The sequence below is a fragment of the Panthera pardus genome, unplaced genomic scaffold (assembly GCF_024362965.1).
Source record: "Panthera pardus isolate Hobbes unplaced genomic scaffold, ASM2436296v1 HiC_scaffold_7, whole genome shotgun sequence".
Classification (NCBI taxonomy): Eukaryota; Metazoa; Chordata; class Mammalia; order Carnivora; family Felidae; genus Panthera; species Panthera pardus.
Window position 1 is genome coordinate 33,815,317 of NW_026527002.1, and position 16,500 is coordinate 33,831,816.

A 16,500-nucleotide genomic window follows, 5' to 3' on the forward strand; every position below is an offset into this window, starting at 1 on the left:
TGGATATTAGATGTTAAAAGAATTACTGTTAACTTTTTGTTGTGATAATGGGTTTTTGTTTAAAGGATGTCCTTATTCTAAGAAAACGCATGCTGAAATATCTAGGGATGAAATATGTTATCTACAACTCCAAAACTTTAGAAATATGTATATATAAATATGTGAATATATACACATATAAGTAAAATACAGCAAAAGATTAGCAACTGGAGATGAAGTTTTCAAGTTCGAACATACACACACATCCTGGTTTTATCGAGGATAACACAGAAACAGCCCCTACTAATAGAGTTTACTTTAACAATACAATTCCCAGATCCTTTGGGGGAAAACCCACCTCTACACATACTTTGGTTTATCTAAGTTACATTCAAGATTATCCTTTTTATAAAACAGTTCTGCAGTGGGGGCATCCCAGCCTCAAGTAGTACTGTCCTATTTAAAACATCTTCATTTCTATTTCACCCTTGAGTTCTGCGTTCCTTTCACATTAGAAAATAGAATTTGGGTTTTGTCTAGTGACAAAAATCAGTCCTCCACTTGAGGGTCTATGTCACATTAAAAGAAGAAACCACTCCCATTTTCCGTCCTCTCCTGACTTGAGTTTTTTCCTTATGCAGTTTGGTTCCAAGATCCATCATTTAACTACTTTATACCAAGAACCCTCAACATCCTAACCTCCTAATTTTCACTGCACCTTCTCTGCAAGATCTCAACTTTGCATCAGTCCAACTTGACAATGCATTCCCCCAATGCCACCTCTTAAACAAAACTTTCTTTTATTGATGTCCCATTCTGATGTGATCCATCCTCCCTTAGAAGTCTTATATACCACTTTGTATTGTTGGTGTCCTAAGTGCACAATATCTCTGCCTCTGAGCCAGGGAGATGTCCTTACCACTCTTATGGCAATTATTTCTTTTGCCTTGTTACCTGTGAAGAAACTCAGGATTTTGTATATTTAAATTTGTTAAATGGTTACATGAAAGAAACTGAGAAAACAGCCATAGAACACATTTATGGTTTATATATTATTTATGTATTATCTTTGTAATGTGATGAAAAGGCAGTGTTTCTTAGATACTTCATGTACTTTCTTCTCCGACAAATTCTCATTTCTGGTCACTGAAACCTGTAAGCAACTGAGCAGCTTCTGTCTGTATCTAAAATGGAAAAATACACGTTATAAATAAACAGCACAGCATAGATATCAACTTGTGAAATCTAAGTTCATAAAGTGGGCTCTGGTTTGTTTCTAAGAGTTCCCAAAAACCAGGATAGCACATTGTAAAAATAAAATTTAACAGTGACTGGGTAAGACTCTCCCACGTTAATACACATCCGTTGCCTTTTGTTTTAGAAATCTTATTTGATCTGTCATGTATGTCAAACAGGAATAAGGCAGCAAGTAACTCATAACATCTGTTAATAGTAACTAAACATTTGCATACAGAAATTAATGGAAATGTTAATGAACTCACATGTGAAATGAATACTCTTGTTTTCAACAATGTGCATTTAGATAGTTTTTAAAGAAGTTCTTACTTCACGTTTAATAGTGCCTCAATAGAAACCTATCTGCCTTAATTTATTAGAGATGTTACCTGTTTATCCTCCTCTGTGTGTGCTGGATAGTCCTTGGCTTTCATTAGCCAGAAGGCAGCAAGCTTTTTGTTGTGTAACTTCAAATAGGTCTTTCCTAAAAGAAGCAAGTTTTTGCTGTAGAAGTTTGGATCCACTGTACAGAAGAAAGAAAAATTTATTTCAGATGACATACTTGTAGAGGCTTAATTTTTTCAGTCTAAATTCCAATAATAAATTTATGTGGTCAGTAAAAGATTAGGCTAACTCAAATTCTCTTTTGTTCAACTATTCCTATCTCAGAAAAATGCTGGTTAAGTATGATTCATTCAGTGTCTACTATATGATGGGAGAAGTAACAGGTAATGGGAGCCTAGGAGGAGCTTCTAAACCAGATATGGTCCTTAAAGAAAGGTTGCTCAGGAGAACTGACCTGTAGAGTAAAACCTGGAGATGACTATAATTATTGAGGATTGTTTTAGCTCTGTAAGACATGACCATGCTTTTTTCTCAACACCGCAAACGCTTATTCCTTTAAGGCTCTAGGTTTTATTTGGCAATTATGCTTCTAAATCCCTCTGAGGAAATTTTATTCCCAAATTCATATTCATGATCTATAGAACTACCACCATAACAGGTTATCAGTGAAAGACAGTAACAGAGCATATCAGAATATATTACTGACACAGTTTAACATGCAGACTCAATTCTTCATAAGAAATTTTTTTTTTTAAATGCTTTGCTATCAGAAAAGCATCTGAACAAGTCCATATGAGTAGGCTCTCTAATACAGTCTTTAATATTCTTCTGATTAATTTTATAGAAATAAAATTACAGTGGTTTCTTGGGTGTATTTGGTAACATATGCTTATGTCCTTTACTTTTCTAGTTTGTGCTATTAATATTAAAAAGGAAGAACTTAGGATGGGCTGGTGTCAGTTTTGTAGGGCTGGCCATTTCTTCAAAGCAAGAGTGACATGAAACTCTTCACAAAAGAAGACAATATCTGCAACAAAACAAAAACTGGCCTGGTTTAAAAACAAGACGTCTTATTTAAGTTCTATTTGAAAGTTGCTAAAAGAGTAAATCTTAGAAAAAATTTTTTTTAAATGTGATAGTCATTAACTAGACTTACTGTAATCATTTACAACATATACAAGTATTGAATCCTTATGCTGTACACCTGAAACTAACATAATGTAGTATGTCAGTTATGTCTCAATAAAAAAATTTTAAACATTTAAATACATAATAAATGTTCCTAATCAGCTGTATAATCTTGAGTAAGAGAGTTAACATGTCAAAGCCTCCTCTCAAAAGGAAGGTTGAATTACATCAAATAAAGGACCATTCCAGAACTGTAGCTCTAAATTCAGCAGCAACCTACTTCTTACTCAGGTGATCTTTACTGAATAAAGACTAAAAAATATTTGATAATGTCTACTGCAAAAAGAAGTAGATCAGAATAAGTAACATTTTATTTTAAAAATTTCTATTATAGGGGTGGCTCATTCAGTTAAGTGTCCAACTTCAGCTCAGGTCACAATCTCATGGTTCATGAGTTTGTGCCCTACAGCGGGCTCTGTGCTGACAGCTCAGAGCCTGGAGCCTGCTTCAGATTCTGTGTCTCCCTCTCTCTGCCCCTCCCTGGCTCGTACTCTCTTTCTCTCTCTCAAAAATAAACATTTAAAAAATGAGGATTTTAAATAAAAATTTCTATTCTATATAAAGCATTCATACAATTTTAACTGTATTAGTATGTGAAATTAAAAATGTTACCTTGCTCTGCCCTGTGAAAGTAGCCTAAGGCCTGTTAAAAACACAACCCAAACATAATTAAAAGGGTTATAACAGAATCAATATTTAAAAAACTTTTGTTCAAAAGTCAGGAAGTAAATTAAAATATCTTAAAGTCCAATTCATTGACAGAGTTAACATAGCAAAATTGAACATATTATTAAATCATCGGAGCACAGATTACGGTATATGGACCACTTCAAGTAATAGCTTGATTGCTGTTCAGAACTTGTACCAACCAAGCATCAAGTGCAGAGAGGAAAGATCATCATGTGCAACAGAGCTATTCTGATCTTTCTCTTCTTAAATCATAATAGTCACTACCAGTAAAAACTTGATAAAATCAAAAGCTAAATTTACTCAGTGGTATATAGGTTGTACCAATAAATTTTTAAAACTCCTTTATTACTGAAATTCCAACATAAAATGCTATTGTGAATCTGAAACTCTTAGTTCTTTTTGTTCCACTTCGACTGTTTTTATAATGTATTAACTGATTTCTTAGAAACATAACTAACTTGTTATAGTAGAGCTGACAGTATTTTCTTAGAATATATTCTTTTTAATAGCAGTATTTCCCCACTGTGTTCTAATTTTTCAACTAAATATTTTTACATCAAATTCTACAATATTATTTCCCAGAAGAAAAACATAGCTCCTTGTTATGGTATAGGTATTATGGAAGCTTTTTCAATGGCCTTATCTCCTTACTCTGAAAATTTTAGTGATGTTAACTCAAAATATTTGCCCAGAAATCCCTTTCAAATTTTATTTTTAACAAGGAAGCAAAAGGCCTTGAAAATATAAGAGTATGATCCTTTCAACCCCACTTTTTAAAAAAAGTTACAATTACTCTTTATCTATACAAATACACACTTTCTTCTCCAGGTAAATGGTAGTGTGTAGAACACGTACCTAAAACATGCTGAACAGCAGCTGTTGAATTTCTTGTTCTATTTTATGACTTTTATATGGTATATACGTTTCAAATAGAAAATGATAAATTTTAGCCATGAGCTATTATAGCTAACAACATACCAGAGTCATCAGCCACTCACCTAAAGAAAAAAAACCACTCACCAGTCATAGATTATAAGTTTTAAGCCTTTGTGATAAGATAGTTGCATTGGATGGTTAGAAACGTGCTCAAATGCCTCACTGATCAGAGCTCCAGATCTGGACACTGTAGAATGGCACTGCAGTTAGGAAACCAGTACTAACTTAATAAAGGACAGCACACTACCTCCTCATAGGTGGAACTAGGAGGAGTTGCAAACAGCATTTTAGCAATTCTTCTTTGATACCAAGGCATTTCAGCAAATGTATAACACCTACAGAGAAATAAAATAACATCTATATATCTGAAATTCACCTTTTTTTTCTCTTAAGAAAACTAAGCATCTTAACATATAAAATGTATCTTCTCCTGTTGTAGGTTTAAATAATTTGTACTTTACATAATAATATCCAGTAGGTTAATATGCCTACTAAATTACCCAGAGACTGGTTTATATTGATCCATCAATTAAGGTATATTTTGTGATTAATATAAATAGTAAGCAATAGTACTAGTAATGATAACAGCATATATCATTCATCACTAAGTGCTCACTTTGTTTCAGGTGCTAGGTGATTATCTCTCATCCGCTCCTTACAAGGACTAAATGAGTTTGGGTCATTACCCCTATTTTTTGCATTAGAAAGACTAACTCAGAGAAGTTTTTAAAAAACTGACAAAACCATGGGGTGACTGAGTGGCTCAGTGGCTTAGGTCATGATCTTGCGGTCTGTGGGTTTGAGCCCCACAATGGACTCTGTGCTGATGGCGTAGAGCCTGGATTCAGCTTCAGATTCTCTGTCTCCCTTTCTCTCTGCCCCTCTCCTGCTCACGATCTGTCTCCCTCAAAAATAAACATTAAAAAATTTTTTAATTAAAATAAAATGACAAAACCAACATGATATGCATAAATAACAATGACAAAACACAACTTAAGCCTACCTATTTGAAAGAGTGAAGCAAATGATTAACATCCAAAGATCTTGACAACTTTCTGATAGAAGTAGCGAAAAAAGTGCTAGATCTCTGACTATGGTCTGAATTCCTTGAGGTAGACTTGTATCTCATTCATGTTTACTCCCTAACATCTGACTTAGTGACTGTCTCTCCATTATCATTAGTCCTCAGAAAGCGTTTTGTTAGTTTAATATGGCCCTGAAGGATATTTAACTCTTTTTTAAGAGTCTGATACAAGGTTTTTTACACCAAAAAGAAGACAATAAAATATTCAGATCTGCAGACTACACCCAAAGAAAACATGGCAAACCTGTCTCAAGAAAGACTCTTAAATCAGCAAGCATTTAAACAGATTGGTGTATGCTCATACCAGCAAAATAATGTTATACATTGGATAAATGGAAAGATACTAAAAGTCAAAATTATATTGTTGTTAAGATGAATCAGACTGTATTTTATACACTTTGAAGAAGCAAAGACTCTCTTAGAGCATCAAACTGTATTGCTACATAATTAGATGAATCCAATTTCATTGGATAAAAATAATCTTTCCCAACAAAAGGAATTTCAAAGTCTAGCAAGAAGTTTTAACGCCTTTTTCATCTTAATATTTACTTCTAAGTGATCTGAATAACAATGGTTAACACAATTACAATCAAATTTAGTATTTTCTAACAATACATCACAACTGCTAGTTAATATAATGAACTAAATACTCATGAATGTCAAATACTTTTAAATATTTTACATCTTGGTTTCATATACTACAAAATAAGATCATACTAAATGCCACTGAAATATTTACTTAAGAAATTTTCTTACCAAATACCCATAAGGTGAATGGAGGTAGCATCTTTTGGGTTCAGTTCAATTGCTTTCTAACAAGAAAGGAGAAGGTCAATCATATCTGTGCTCTAAACACAAATAAATAATGCTTGTGTTTCAGCAAGCATAAAGCCATGATGTAAAAAAGTTTTTTGGCAACCCTGCATTTCAATCCTTCTAGGATAATGAATATCAGCTTTCTCCCTCTTGATTCTTTAATTTGGTTAATAAATTCATTTCAATACACTGTTAATGACTTGTATTAAAGGTTCTGTTTTATAAAGTTTGGCAATAAATCCTGATAGGATTTATCAATATGAGAAAAAACATGAAATCTGTAAACAATCTCATTCTGAAAACTATAGTTCTCAATGTTTCTTCTAGATAAGAAAAGGAAGTTATTTTTGGCAAGTTCTATATGAATATTGCATTAAATAGCATTATTTCCTAAAATAAGAAAAAAGTTACATAATAATTTTACAAAGTCTCTTCTTGTATTTAGAATTTATTCAACCTCCCCATTTATCCTTAACAAAGGAAAAATGCTATTTGGTCATAGAATTTATTAGTAAAATAATTATATGCAATGTAAAATACATTGATAAAGTCTCCCTAATTTCTATTTACTATGTGAAAGTCCTATGTGAATTAATGTAAAGCATAAACTACAGATTAACCCAACTATTCCTTTTTTCAATTACTTTGTTGAACGCCACTAAGAATATCTCAGATTAATGTTAATCCTATTAAAAATAAAAGACCCTTGTTAAAAAATTGAGACCTTCTATTTTATGCTTTTCAGTAAACCCACATTTTCACTTTCAGTTAGTAATTATGAGATACGCATTTTAAAATATTTGTAACTGGTTATCAATGTGAGCTCTGAAGCCAAGACTGACAGAATTTAAATCACAGCTCAGTGACTTCTACCTTTTTGACTTTGGAAAGTTCTCTCTTCTTGCCAGGCCTGAGTTTGCTGTTTTATAGAATTGAGAGAATAATATACCTACTTTATAGGGTTGTGGTGAAAAATTAAATGAGCAAGTAATAGAAGGTACTTAACACAGTAATATCTTCTATCACCAACATCATTATTAATTTTACTTGTCAAAAGTATCAATTTACTACTGACATTGATTAATGGAAGCAGAAGTAATACCTAGAATAAGGCTGAGTAGGACTTAGAAATCTTGCTTCAATAATATGGGTAAGAATCAGCACTGACCTTATTTTACTTTTCCACTAAATATAGTAATATGATTTATAGCAAAATATGTTTTAAAGTATACACAACTTAGGGGCACCTGGATGGCTCAGTCAGTTAAGTGTCCGACTTTGGCTCAGGTCATGATCTCACAGTTCATGGGTTCAAACCCTGAGTTAGGCTCTGTGCTGACAGCTTAGAGCCTGGAGCCTGCTTCAGATTCTGTGTGTCACTCTGTCCCTCCCCTGCTCATGCCCTCTCTCACTCTCTCTCAAAATAAATAAATTAAAAAAGAAAAGTATACACAACTTATACACTAACCATCCTTTCCTAACTGGAGTTCCACTGGAAAATTAAGCCCTACAAAAAATTATATGAATAACTAACTTTCTCCAATCTACCAAGAATGGTATAGAGCTAGTACCATTCTAGATGCAAGGGAGAAAAGTTAACTTGTAACATACAATGGATGCCTAGGGGAATTTAATTTTCTTACAGGAGGGGTTGAGAGGGACTACTCTCAAGTAAACCCTTTCTTTTATAATTCTTCCTGCCATTAGTTGAAGTGTTTTTAAAAAACCATCCAAAGATAGGAGTGCCTGATTGGCTCAGTCAGTGGAGCATGCAACTCTTGATCTTGGGGGCTGTGAGTTCAAGCCTCATGTTGGGTGTAGAGATTGCTTAAAATAAAATCTTTAAAACAACAACAATCCAAAGACAGTAATTCCTTATGGCTTTGGATATAATAATGGAATTAGAAATAATAGTATAAATGATCTTTTTAGTGTGTAAATACTAAACATTATTATTTTTTATTTTTTTTTTAATTTTTTTTTTAACGTTTATTTATTTTTGAGACAGAGAGAGACAGAGCATGAACAGGGGAGGGGCAGAGAGAGAGGGAGACACAGAATCTGAAACAGGCTCCAGGCTCTGAGCTGTCAGCACAGAGCCCGACGTGGGGCTCGAACTCACGGACCACGAGATTGTGACCTGAGCCGAAGTCGGCCACTTAACCGACTGAGCCACCCAGGCGCCCCAACATTATTATTTTTTAAATATACTTACACAGACATGAACTTGCAATGCATCATTTTTAAAAAATATAGCCTTTTCTGTTTCCATTAATACAATTTTCTGCAATTTTTCATTTTTCATATTGAAGTTATTTGTCACATATTTCTACATCATATAGCACAGAATAATTTAGGCAATTTTTTTTTAATGCCACTGAGCAAACTATGGCATTTCACCGAATCTAAGATACTGTGAAAGTTACAATATATCATTATTATATGTACCACTAAAAAGAAAAAAAGCACTGCCAATTATAGGATACCATTGATTATATAATATAATCTGATTTTAAAGTTCTTAAAATGTGAAAAATGTTGCATATTATTAAATGGAAATATATATGTATATATATGCATACACACATACACGTGTGTGTGTGTGTGTGTGTGTATATATATATATATTCAGACATCGATAAATAAAATATATATATTTTATTCAGACATCGATATATATATATATATATATATATATCGATGTCTGAATAAAAAGCTAGGACTCCTGACTCCTAGCTTTTCTACTACCCATTATATAAACTATGAATTGAGACTATAACTATAAAATTCAGAAAGGCTAGTAAAGAGCTTATCTAACATTCTCCCCATGTATGTTTCCATCATATTCTCTTCCTTTGCATTTTTACAATGGTCTAAAATATCACAAGAGAAATAAATATGCTGGGTTTTTAGTGTCAGTTTTTTGGGAGTTTTTTGTTTAGTTTTGCTTAGGACAATGAAGTAGTGTTTATGCGCATCATAAAAAATACAAACTCCTAGAAAATATCTGACACCTAACAAAGAGCTTACTATAAAATAAGTAACTGGAAATATTAAAACACAAAATACCCACACAGAGATAATACTGTTAACAGTACTATTACTATTGGGTTTGTCAATTGTGTTAGATTGTTAGACTAGACCACACCTCTGGGTATTCAGGACCTTATATAGCACCCTCTCACAAACTCTTGTCTTGGCCACATGACTTGTTTAGGTCCATAGGACTTTACTAAGTGTGATACAAAACAGAAGCCTGATAAAAGTTTCCACACTGGAATTTTACCTGGAATGCCATTCTTGGAAGCCAGCTACCATGCTATAAAGAAACTTGGGCTAGACTACTAAATAATATAAAGAAAAGTGGAGAGAAACAGTCACTAACAGGATATCGTGCGCATTCCCGTCCCAGCTGAAGACAGAGGTGAACACAGCTATCTAAATGATCTCAGTTACACCAAACAGATCAAAGCACCACTACAGAGTAAACCCACAAAATTTTGAGAAATAAGCTGTCACTGCTTTAGGTCTCTAAATTTTAGATGGTTTGCTATACAGCAATAAATAAGTGAAACAGAAATCTATTAAAAAAAGTAATGACTTTTAAAATTCATCAGTACCTCAAAATGCTCCTTGATAATGTAAGCATTTGCAATTTTAGCCTTGATGCCTTCATAATCTCCAACATCACTAATACAGATTGCATACCACTAAAAAAAAAAGGAAAAAAACCATATAAGAATAATAATACCCCACTAATACTCCACTCAATACAAGGTAAAACTGAATATTTATTCCTCAGTAGTCATTCTCATTCAACAAAAACTTAGCATAAAAACTGAATAAAATATACTGTCATATACAAAGGAAAGTAGACATGGCCCTTAAGGAACTCAAGGACAGGACGTGTCTATAGAGAACTATAATACAAGGTAAAGAATACAGAATCTCTAAGGAAGTTATCAACACAATGAGGAGACAATGATTCATGTTTATAACCAGAGTATAAATTTTTAAAAATTTGCAATTGAATAACTATCATTTTATTTTCTCATCCTCTTTTCTACAAGCTGCTTCTTCTCCCACATCTGCACGGTTCTAGTAATAGGAGCCACATCTGTCAATTGTGATGTTGTCCCCATAGCCACAGATGGGACAACAGACCCAAACTGAGACAATCTGAGTTTTGTCCCTAAGGACTAAATACAAAATATCCAAGCTTCATAAATTCAAGTGCTGTAGAAAGTCATAAGATGTAGAATGAGAAAAAGAGTCTACAGAGAAAAAGATGTGCAGGTAACAGCAAAGAGATAATATAAACCTCAGAGCAATCAAGCCAGGTTTTCCTGAACCAAAAACACCCTGCCTTTAGGTTTTATTAGAAACAGTAGTTTCTAATAAACCGCCCCTCCATTTTTATTTGAGCTTATTTCTGTGGGGTTTTAAGAATTATAACCACAAAGATTTTAATTAAAACAAACTTCTGTTTAAATCTATTCTCTGCCAAAATCTTGGTAAGTTTATTGAAACTTAAAAAGTATAACTTAAAACACAATATAATTTGTGCACGTGCGCGCGCTGTGCGCGCGCGCACACACACACACACACACACACACACACACACACACACACACACACACCTACCTCTATAGGCTATGCTCACTTAATCTCCACGGAGAGTTACCCAGCTGCCTAAATCCAGGGGACTAGGTGGTTACACAGGGTTTCAAATTTGCTGTTCTGATCTCCCACATACCAGGACTCTGGATAAAAACACCTTCTCTTATGTATCTCACTATCTTCTATATGCAAAACAAACATAAGCTTATGGATGAATCCTAAACATTCTTCCCTGATTAGACTGGCAGTATTTTGAGATTTTTGACATATGTTAAAGATATATTACGATAATAGCACAAAGAGCAGTTATTAACATATGAAGTGCTATATCACTTGATGTGGACTATAAGTTAAAGATGTATGCTATAAACCTTAAAGCAACCACTAAACAACATGACACAGAGTTATAGCCATTAAGTCAATGAAATAAATAAAATGGAATCCAAAAAATTATCAATAAAAAAGGCAGAAAAAGAAGATGAACAGATGGAACAAATAGAAAGATAGGAAATTTAAACCCCAAAATATCATTAATCACATTAAATGTAAATGGTCCAAACCCCAAATGAAAAGCAGACTGCCAAATTGGATTAAAATTAACAAAAACTAAGAGTGACATAAGTGAAAAAGGCAAAGTAAAGAACTCTGAATTCTGGTTCTCCATAAAAGCACTGAAAAAAAAAAATGAGCAACAACTATCAAAATCAACTTATTTTTGGAACTCTGAAATTAACCTAAGGCTTGAGGTGACCTGGGAATGCTTATCCAAAGTATCAGATTATTCCTAATGAGAATAGTGAATTCTGTGCTGTTTTATCATCCCACACTCCCAATCTCAGCAAGAGCTATAAAACAGTACCCACCCCCCCATCCCCCGCCATTCCCAATACCTGAGGGTACAGAACAGATCTCACTCATGGAGAATGGTAATCTTTGTTCTGACTTGTTTGGTGGCTCCTTGGAAGACTGGCCTTGTACATATTTCACCTAACTTGAAAAGGCCCTAGTGATAAAACTGTCTCTGGGGTGCCAGGGCGGGGGGGGGCATTTGCTGAAAACATTTATAAACTAGTATCTTAGATTGCTGCTGTCTCCAGCAAATAAACTAATGAAAAGCTAGGGAGGAAAGGCTAGGTAAAGAGATGTCCCTAAGGGTGCTGGAAAGGTTCAATAAAGAAAAGCCAAAAGATGGGGCACCTGGGTGGCTCAGTCGGTTAAGCATCCGACTTTGGCTTTAAGCATGCGACTGACTTTCGCAGTCTGTGAGTTCAAGCCCGCGTCAGGCTCTGTGCTGACAGCTCAGAGCCTGGAGCCTGCTTCAGATTCTGTGTCTCCCTCTCTCTCTGCCCCTCCCTTGCTCATGCTCTGTCTCTCTGTCAAATAAACATTTGTCTCTCTGTTAAATAAACATTAAAATAAATAAATAAATAAATAAATAAATAAATAAATAAATAAGAAAACCCAAAAGAATATTTCATGACATACGAAAATTATGTTGAATTCAAATATCAGTGCTCACAAATAAAGCTTTACTACAACACAGTCACACTCACCACTTATGAATTGACTGGCTTTGCTCAACAATGGCAGGGTTGAATTGTGATAAGAGATCATATGTAATATTTTAACTGATTCTTACTGCTGCTCCATACACTGTAAATCACAGTGATAGTGTTATAACCTGAAAGCATTTGGAGTGCCACGCATACTCCATACCATGACACTTTATTACCAATGCATAGGTCAAAGGAAGATAAAATGGACTTCAAATGTCATGCTTTGAAAGCATCATGGAATGTGAATTATTTTGTTATTGAATTAAATGGCAAAACATTTTGCTAATTATGCAATAACACCATAGCCAAAAACAAAAACAAAAACAAAAAGCTTAGGAAAGATCTGAGAAGGCCCTGAGCTTAAGGCTCTTCACATATTGAAAGTGAAAGCCAAGGCACAGTTTAAAACTGCCCAGCTAAGGGCTAATGGTATGTCCCAACACATACAGAGAGCCCCATGACCAAGAATGGAAAGCATTTTGGCTCCAAACATTTTATAAAATGTCTGCCCAATCATTTGGTGACCACTAAACTAAGAGAACAGAGACTTCTGTGGCTACATATAACAAAGAACACAGACTTTACAGAATCTGGTCAAGAAGTTACAAGAAAAACAACACAAGCACCTGGCTGGTTCAATCGGTAGAGCATGCAACCCTTGATCTTAGGGTTGTTTGAGCCCCATGTTGTGTGTAGAGATTACTTAAAACAAAATCTTAGAAAAAAGAAAAAAAACAACACATACTAAAAGCAGCAACAACAAATTCTGGGAAAGGAGAGAACCTGATTTCCAGATTTACCGTATTATAATAGTTAACGTGTCCAGTTTTCAACAAAAAAATTACAGGGCATGCAAAACATAAGAATATATAACCCACATACAGGAGGAAAAAAATCAAAGGAAGCTAGCTATGCCTGAAGAAGCCCAGATGTTGGGCTTCCTAGACTTTATGTATGTTCAACAAGGAAATTATGTGTGAAGAACTAAAGTATACTAAGAACAATGTCTCATTAAATAGAGAATTATCAATAAAGAAGCAGAGATTATAAAATGGAACCAAACATATACTTTGAAGGTGGGAAGTACAATAAATGGAATAAAAAATTCACAACATTGAATTAAGGGCTCAAAAGTGGATGTGGACAGAAGAAAGAATTAGCTAATTTGAAGGTATCAGGTCAATTAAGATTACACTCTATGAGAAACAGAAAGTAAAAAGAAAGAAGAAAAATGAACACAGACTCAGAGGCCTGTGAGACACCCACATATCTACCAAAATACACGTAAGAGGAGTCCCAGTAGGAGAGAAGAGGAGAGAAAGGGAGTAGAATGAATACTTAAAAACATAAATGCCAAAGACTTCTCTACTTTGATGAAAACAAAGAACCCCAAATAAGATAAATTTAAGAGATCCACAACCAGAAACAGCAGAATCAAACTGTCAAAGATAAAAAAACAGATGATCTGGAAAATAGGAGAGAAATGACTTGTCATGTACAAAGAGTCCTCAATAAGATTAACAGCCAAATCAGAAACCATGGACACCTGCTTTAGTCTGTTTGTCCTGATAGAACAAAACACTAGAGTGGTCAGCTAAAATAACAGAAATGTTATTACTCATCATTTCTGGAGACTGGGAAGTCCAAGATCAAAATGCTAGCTGACTGTGTCAGAATAAGGGGATGGGAGCAGAGATATATAAGAGCAAAGTTGGTATACTACTGAAATTGACATCCAATATGAACTTGGTAATTACAAATGATGATGGTAATGGTATTACTCAGGATAACCATTAAGAGTATAACTCAAAATATACAGTATAAGAAATAAAAGAATGAAAATGGCAAAATAAAATAAATCTATGGAATACTAAATAAAGGACACTAATGGAGGACTTAAGAAACAAAAGATCGAAAACAAATACCAAAATTGCAAAAGAACTTCTTATTGTCAATTACACTTTAAATGTGAATGGGTTAAACTCTCCAATTAAAAGACAAAGATTAGCAGCAGAATGTATTAAAACACAGGATTCAACTATATACTGTCTACAATACAATTTAGATTCAGATGTATATATGTATTCAATATACATATATACATATATATATGTATATAATATATATGTATTCAAATGTATATACATTTAAAGTAAAACACAGGGAAATTTTAGGGCACCTGGGTGGCTCCGTCACTTAAGCACCTGACTTTGGCTCAGGTCATGATAGTCTGTGGGTTTGAGCCCTGCATTGGGCTCTATGCTGCAGCTCAGAGCCTGCTTCAGATTCTGTGTTTCCCTCTCTTTCTACCCCTCCCCAGCTTGTGTTCTCTCTCCCTCTTTCCAAAATAAATGAACAGTAAAAAAAACAAAAAACAGGGAAGTTTAGCACATAAACCGTACTCACAAGAAAGCTGAAGTGATATACTAATTAGAATTAGATAATGATCTAATATCAGACAAAACAGACTTTAGAATCAAACTGTTACATGAGAGACAAAGAAAAACAGTATCAAGAACATATAACAATTATAAACAAATATATGTAGAAAGAGACAATTCAACCATAATAGTTGGGGACTTCAATACTCCACTTCCAAGACTGGATAGAACTAGTCAAAAATCATCAAATTAGTTCTAGGAAAAAATCATCAAATAGAAGACTCAAACAATACTATATACTAATTAGACCTAGCTAGCATACATGTACAGAACACTCTACCCAACACCGTATTCTTCTCAATTCACATGGAATATTTTCCAGGATAGACAAGATACTAGGCCATAAAAAAGCCTCAAAGTATGTTCTCTGACCACAGTAAAATGAAAATGGAAATTAATAAAAGAAGGAAATTTGGATGATTCACAATTATGTAGAAATTAAAAAAACACATTCCCAAATAACACATTCAAATAAGAAATCACAAGAAAAAATTTTAAATTCCCTAAGAACAAAAACAACACAACACAACAAAATTTGTGGGATTTAGCAAAATTGTATTCAGAGGGAAACTTATAGCTGTAAATGGTTACCTTAAAGAAAGATATCAAGATGTGGCTGGGTGTCTCAGTTGGTTAAGCATCCCACTCTTGATTTTGGCTCAGGTCATGATCCTGTAGTTTGTGGGTTTGGGAGCCTGCCTGGGATTCTTTCTCTCCCTGTCTTATACCCCTCCCCTGCTCAATCTCACATGCTCTCTCTCAAAATAAAAAAACTTAAGAAAAAAAATAAAAAATATATATTTAAAGAAATCAAGTCAATAATCTAACCTTATACCTTAAGAAACTGGAAAAAGAAGGGGCACCTGGGTGGCTCAGTCAGTTGAATTCCCAACTCTTGATTTTGGCTCAGGTCATGATCACAGGATCATGGGTGTGAGCCCCATGTCCAGCTCCGCACTTAGCATGGTGCCTGCTTAAGATTCTCTCTCTCTCTTCCCCTGCTCCCCTCCCCTGCTCACACACTCTCTCTCTAAAATTAAAAAAAAAAAAAACCTAGAAAAAGAAGAGCAAATTAACCTAAAGTAAACAGAAGGAAGGGAATAATAAAGATTAGAGTGGAGATAAATAAAATAAAGAATAGGAAAAATGGAGAAGAGCAGCAAAACCAAGTTAATTTTCTGAAAAGATCAACAAAATTTATAAACTTTTAGCTAGACATAATAAGAGAACAAAAGTTAAATTACTAAAATCAGGAGTCAAAGAGGGCATACATTACTACTAACCTCAGTAATAAATCTAGGAATAAAAAAGATTATAAAGGAATAGTAGCAACAATCATATGGCAACAGATTAATTGACCTAGAAAACCTGAAAAATTCCTAGAAACAACAATCCAACTGATGTAAGAATAAGCAAAAAATCCGAATAAATGAATAATAAGTAGTAATAAAGAGTTAGTAATCAAAAGAATTTCCAACAAAGCGAAGGCCAGGACCAGATGGCTTCACTAGTGAATTCTACCAAATGTTTAAAAAGAATTAACACCAAGCTTCTATCAATTCTTCCAAAAAACAAACAAACAAAAAAAACCCAGAAAAAGTGAACATGC

At 34.0% G+C, this 16,500-nt stretch overlaps 1 protein-coding gene across 4 annotated transcripts in view; it reads right to left on the reverse strand.

Moving 5' to 3' along the window:
* Positions 1–218: 218 nt before the first annotated feature.
* RMDN1 (regulator of microtubule dynamics 1) overlaps positions 219–16,500 on the reverse strand; it is a 56,360-nt gene continuing 40,078 nt past the window's right edge. For 2 of the 4 annotated variants that reach the window (XM_019453399.2, XM_053896390.1), the window contains exons 5-10: positions 9,895–9,984; positions 6,215–6,270; positions 4,622–4,709; positions 3,361–3,391; positions 1,605–1,738; positions 219–1,163 (exon numbers count right to left, since the gene is read on the reverse strand). In XM_019453399.2, the coding sequence (XP_019308944.1) occupies positions 1,113–1,163; positions 1,605–1,738; positions 3,361–3,391; positions 4,622–4,709; positions 6,215–6,270; positions 9,895–9,984 (450 nt within the window). In that variant the 3' untranslated portion in view covers positions 219–1,112. Of the gene's footprint in view, positions 1,164–1,604; positions 1,739–3,360; positions 3,392–4,458; positions 4,710–6,214; positions 6,271–9,894; positions 9,985–16,500 lie in introns of those variants that run through there. The other 2 variants (XM_019453400.2, XR_008419968.1) reach the window with 2 other exon arrangements.